The sequence below is a fragment of the Dreissena polymorpha genome, chromosome 14 (assembly GCF_020536995.1).
Source record: "Dreissena polymorpha isolate Duluth1 chromosome 14, UMN_Dpol_1.0, whole genome shotgun sequence".
Classification (NCBI taxonomy): Eukaryota; Metazoa; Mollusca; class Bivalvia; order Myida; family Dreissenidae; genus Dreissena; species Dreissena polymorpha.
In genome coordinates, this window is record NC_068368.1 from 23,247,936 (window position 1) to 23,254,436 (window position 6,501).

The 6,501-nt window shown below is 36.4% G+C and overlaps 1 protein-coding gene across 1 annotated transcript; it reads right to left on the reverse strand.

Annotated features, from left to right (window-relative positions):
* Window positions 1-903: 903 nt before the first annotated feature.
* Window positions 904-1,896, reverse strand: LOC127857225 (alpha-(1,3)-fucosyltransferase C-like). The gene has a single exon (XM_052393638.1). The coding sequence runs from the start codon at window positions 1,894-1,896 to the stop codon at window positions 904-906; it is 993 nt and encodes a 330-aa protein (XP_052249598.1).
* Between the last annotated feature and the right edge of the window lie 4,605 nt (window positions 1,897-6,501).

The window sequence follows — 6,501 nt, forward strand, 5'->3', positions numbered from 1 at the left end:
GTGAAGCAAAGTATCAGTTATCACATTCTTCAACTGTAAAAGGCAGTTTAAAGAGACATTTAAGATTCGATAAATTACCCTGCTTGCCATGACACCTAAACAAATGTGTTTGTTTTTATTATAAATGGTTAGATGATAAATAATTTATGTTTGGCATAAAATGAAATGGAATATAAAACATAAAATGACCTAACTTTGATGTTACTACCCCGTGTACAGTTATTCTCGGGAACCACATAAAATTGTAGGAAGTTAACAGCATATCTGTGCAAGAATCACAATTTCTTTCCTTTATAACATTTGGGATTAACACCTACAAATCATACAGTACAAAAAACGGAAAGCTCGTGCAAGAACTACTGCGTGCCGTGAATGAATCATGTTTTTGTCAGTTGTCGGATTTACCTCTATTACTCATTGTTATATTGACACTGTACTCTTGATTTTGTATGATATAATCCAGTAAATACTGTCAATTAACTAAGCCACTGAGCCAATTATTCACGGGTTCACTGTTTATCAGCGGAATAATCCAATTAGTTATTGTATAATGCTGAATAGATTCAATAGATCCAAAGCGTCCAGGGGTCTTCTCTATGCACTAGAAAGTCCAATTTTTTGCCAAAGAATATTCCACAATTTCACAAATTTCACTTTAACCGTCCGTTTTATGAAATTAATAATATAGTCACTGTATAGACGACATATTTTTTATTATTTAATACCAAATATGACTACGTTCTGTCACTATTTCTTATAATAAAGGGCAATTTTAAACGGAGCTGTGATCAGCCAAACATCACTGCTCAAATTCCCGCAAACATTTCAAAATAGATTTGAATTTAGTTACTAAAACATAAGCGTCATTTTCGGAAATAATGAACACATTTGCGTAAACGACATTTACTTATGATGACTATTTACGTTTATCTCCTCGTTTGTATTGCTCTTGTTGTCAGTTTCATACCACCATTGTGTCACATTTTCAATAGTTTTCCTGTTGAATTCAACATTATTCAGCTTCCTGCAGAGACTGCAGAATGCCGTCTGTACGCTTTCAATTTCTGTGACCACGTGGTAGAGATCCTTACGTTTAAGGAAACCAGTATAAGCCTCTTCATTTGAGCCAAGTTCATTAAGGTATTCACTTAACGCACGTGGTGAGTTGAAATCGTCTGCGTTAATATAGGTGTTGTTTGGTAAAAACTTGGAATATTTAGCTTTTCCTCGAACAACAACTATGATGTCTTGTGGGTACCACTTGTATACTTTCTCGGTTATGTAATCCGTGCATAAACTGTTCTCAAATGCTAAGTAAAATTTATATTGCATGTCAACACGATTTTTTTCTTCGGCGTGGGGCGGCTTTTTACCAGAACAAGCGCCGAATATGTCCACTTTTGTAAATTTCTGCATCTCTTTTACATATTTTTCACGTTTGGATTGCGTTTTACAATGGCTTACTATCCATAAAATGTGTTCCGTTTTGTTTTTGAATATTTCATTATATGGTTTATCTTGGAAGACTTCAACTGTACTTGCTACCTCCGGGATTCTATCACACGTTCCAGATTCCAATTTCTCAAGAAATTTAGCTTTGCTTTGGTATCTATGTATAATATGCCCATAAGGCATCCATATATCAGAATCCTTTCGGTAAGTTATTGTCCAGTTAAACAAATAGGGCTTAGAAAATGCGTTAACGCTCTCTTTAGCATGGACATACAAAGGCGGCTCGTTGTTTAGGAACACGAACACCTGGCTGGGGGAGCGTCGTCTAGGAAACACAGGGTGCATAACGTTTGCCTGGAACAAGAGGGCGTCGGCACCAACGGGTTCATCAGTGATGTAGGGAACCAAAAGAACTTCGCAATTACTGTAGGCACACTTCGACATATTTAAGTTGTGTAAATGACCTTGTAACCTTAACTGACGAACATTGTACATATATATCTTCAATTTATTCTTACTATCCAATACCAAATCATTCGATTGTCTACCTGCGCTTAAAACATCGCCACCAATCACGCTAGTGTTTATCTTTTGTTTATTTAAATATTCATCGATATTATCAAGCAGGGACTTGGCTTGAGTCTTGTTCCGCTGTGTATGTGTGTTGTTTGTTTTCTGATATATGTCCACGCTGTAAGGTGTATACAGATACCACGTAACAGCCTGAAAGAGCAGAATCATCGAAGGCACCAGGATTCGCGGATACCAGGATTTTAACATTGCTCAATCTGAAAGCATAGAAGAATCAGAAGTCAACACCACAGTCAAAGATACTTAAATATCGATGAGTAAACAGTACGAAGCAATAAAACATAGTCCTTCTCGAAAAATGAGTGTATCTTTTGTCGATATAGACTCGCTTTTCCTAAGACAATTTCATTTGTTTTTAAACGAGTAAGACAAAAACTGCAAACGCCTGAACAATCTGCCCGACTCGTCAAGCTGTGTTACATGGAAACAGTTTAAGAATAGATATACAGCAACGTATTACGCATTTAAGTTTCGAAACTCTGTCAATACAGAATCCTGAAGAATTTATTCTCAACATTACTTTAAAAAAATAAAATGTCCAAACAAAAGATTAACAAGAGGCCCACGAGGGCCTGAATCGCTCTACTGCTATAAACACTTGCAAGTTTGGAAAGAATAAGATGCAAACTGTGTACTTAATCGCGCAAACAAGGAGAATTTTCTACAGTACCCTCATGATAGCATGAAAGTATTTGAAGTTTGAAAGAAATAGCCTTGATACTTTAGAAGTAAAGTGGATCTAAACACAAAATTTAACCATATATTCAATGTTACTAAGTCAAAAAAGGGCCATAATTCCGTCAAAATGACAACCAGAGTTATGAAACTTGTCCTGTACTGTCCCCTTATGATAGTTTGCAAGTGTTCAAAGTATGAAAGCAATAGCTATAATACTGTAGGAAATTATGGACTGTATCACATAAAAAACTGAATTTTCTTTTTTTTCTCAAATTCAAGGGGAGATAATTCTGGACTTATAACTCTGATATTGCTCATTTTCAATAGGGTTTGACTCATCATTCAGATAAAGACACTGTGCAAGTTGGAAAATAATTGGATGAAAACTGTGGACTTTATTGCGTAAACAACAATTTTCTCAAATTCAAGGGAAGATAATTCTGGACTTTTTTCTTTGATGTAACCCATTTTCGATAGGATTCGAGTCCTCATTAATATAAAGACACTGAACAAGTTTGAAAAGAATCCGATGAAAACTGTGGACTTTATTGCGTAAACAAGAAAAAGTCTAACGCACGGACGGATGGAAACCACGCCATCACATAAACTCTTTTGGCCTTCGGCCAGTAGTAGAGCTAAAAACTATTTAATAATAAAATTACATACAAAACCTACAGTTCCTTTAAAAAAATAATTCAAAAGTAAAACTGTCGTTTCAAATTTATTGATGTATATGTTATTTTAAGTTGCGTGTTCAATTATTTTTGTTACACACCGCTTTAGTCAAGTGTATGCTGAACTCTTAACGCAAAATGGTTTAACGGAAATTATTTTGAAACTTAACTGCAAACACTAGCTCTAATTAAACGGTCCCAGAGTTAGATTACACGTATTTATTTAAGTTCGTATTATATTGATAAATCGACATATTTCTAATCTTCTTTTTGTATAGTTATACTTAAACGGTATAGAATGATAAATCGATACGCAGTACATTTTATTGGGATGATTCGAAAGTACGCATTTCTTTGACACATGCTTTTTTGGAAAGAACATTCTATACATAGATAAAGTAACTGACTTTCTATTTGCCTTTGACTCTTTTCCGTGTAGAAGAAATCCCTAGACGAGTCGATTGGCCATGGCCATAGTTTATAGTTTTCCAAGTTGCGTCTGATATTGCCGCTGTTATAACAGCGCATTCAACATAATTACAGCTATCTACTTCTGGTCATCAATGGCTACATAAACATCATAAGTTACACTTGCTGGTGATTTCATTACAAGAGGACCATGATGGCCCTAAAGCGCTCACCTATGTTCAAGGGCAACACTTGTTGAAGACTTGACCAAATAGAAAGAACGGACTTACAAAGAGAACAATATACCTTCATGAATAAGACTTATTTCCATGAATCACGGGTGACCAAACATTCCATTTTTGTATCAAAGCTCCGTTTATGTCAAACGCAAGACGTGTATGGCTAATTTAAGCTATTGACCTCTACGTGTGACCTTGACCATTGATGTCATGAGGCAGGTGATACATGTGATACTCAGTCTCGTTATGGGAGTCATTTGTGTTAAGATGTCTTAAAACTGAATGATAAATGAGCAAGTAACTGAATAGAATAGCTATTTTGTAGCTACATTTTACCTTTGGCATCTACGTTATCTTAAAATAGCATAAATGACAAAGTTACAATAGGCTGTTTAATGCCAAAATGCGATCTGTCAAGTGTACCCTTGACCTTGCGGCTGGGAAACGAGTTTAACACGCGACATGTCGTCTGATGATTATATGCATTTGTCTATCAAAATATCGCACAGTTATGGCTTAGACAGAACTTTTTACCACAACGTGTGACCTTGATCTATGAGGTATAGAGACAGTCGTGACACGCGACGTGTCGTCTTATGATGTTTTTTTTTGTACCGAGTGTTTTTCACAATCCCTCAATATATGGCAAAGTTATGGCTAATCAAGGAATTTGAAAGTTATTGTAAGGCAGAATTTGACATTGAACCATTTAATATATGGCAAAGTTATGGCTAAGACAGGAATTGTCCAGGTATATGGCCAAAGATGACTTTAGACATCTACTGGTGACCTTGCGCGATGAGGTCGGGAGACGTCTGTTCCGCATGACACGTCCTTTTTATGCAAGGTGATTTTTTAATCCCTAAATATATGACAAAGTTATGGCTAAAATATGCCTTTCCAAGCTGTTGTAAAACCAAATTTGACTTTGAACCATCAAGTATGGCCTTACCGTTTTGACCTTTTGGGGTAGAGAGATGATTGCTACACGCGTAACGTCGTAATGTGATGATGGGATGTTTGCAAAGTTATTTCAAAATTCATCAATAAATGGCAAATTTCGCGAAGACGTACTGACGGACAGTGCAACAAGTATATTCACCCTTATTCGAAAGATGACATAACGCTAATCGAACCTCGAAAACAATTACATACCGTAATACATACAAGTAAAACATCACGAATAACATAGTAGTCAAAGGGGATTAACTGCAACCAACGCTATATTCAATATCAGTTTGAGTTTTCCCCTCATTTATACATACGATTTAAGAATTATAAGAGTGGTAAAACTGTTTTTAGTTGTAATATCTGACCTGGTGACCTTGATTTCAAATCAACGCACGTGACCTTATTTCGAACACTCGGGTTAGATTGTTTGAAGATAAACATTCTGACAAAGTGTCATCGAGATTCAGTCATAATTGTTGCCTCTAGAGTGACAACAAGTTTTTGCTTAGATTTGCCCCGGTGAACTGGACCGGTTTTTGGACGCAAGTGACCCAGATTCAAATTTAACAAGACAATGTCAAGATAATCATTGCGACCAAGTTTCATAAATGTTGGTTCTACAGTGGTATCGAGTTTTCCTACTATACTTTGACCTGGTGATCTAGTTTTTTGACGTACGGTTAACACATTTTAAGTAAGCGTAGATATTGTAGAAAAAAAACACATCCGGACCATGTTTCATCAAAATTTAATCATAAATGTGACCTATAGAGTGGTATTAATTATTTGCTTTGATTTGAGATGGTGACTTAAGTTTTAGACGCAAATGATCCAGTTTCTTACTGAGATTGCAATAAACAGCTAATAAACCGCATTATTGTTCCGCATGGGGTTGCAAAAGCAACAATGAAATACAATAACACAGATGTCACCTTTGTATTTTTTATTTACGTCATTACCACGTCTAATTAAATTATGTCACTCATCGGACGGCGGACGGCTCCGACGTGTCCAGTCTTCCCGATGCCTGGAGATCGAACACATCGGCCGGCGACCGGATTATTTGTGACTGAGGCATTACTTGGTTCGAGTAACTCATCGAATCGAAGACTTTTGTTGTGGGAACGAGTTAAGAAGGTGATGGATCGACTGAGTTAATCATAAGAACGTCATAACTACCGGTATCTCGTGGGGACTACTTAGTAATTCGTTCAAACGAGATAACTAGCTCGTTTTTACGACATAACAAACTCATCAAAATACATGTTGTTCAAAGCAGGACTTACTAAGGCATGCCAACAACCGACTAACTCGTGCCGCGACTTAGTATTTCGTTCACACGACTTAGTTAATCGTTTCCACGACTAAGTTACTTGTAAAACGAAAATGTTAGTTTTGGGAACGTGCTAGTAAGTAAATCAGTCTTTGAAACGAGTTAACTCGTTTGAACGAGAATTTAACTCGTGGTGAAATTCAACGGTCCCATTCTGACCGATCACAGTAACATG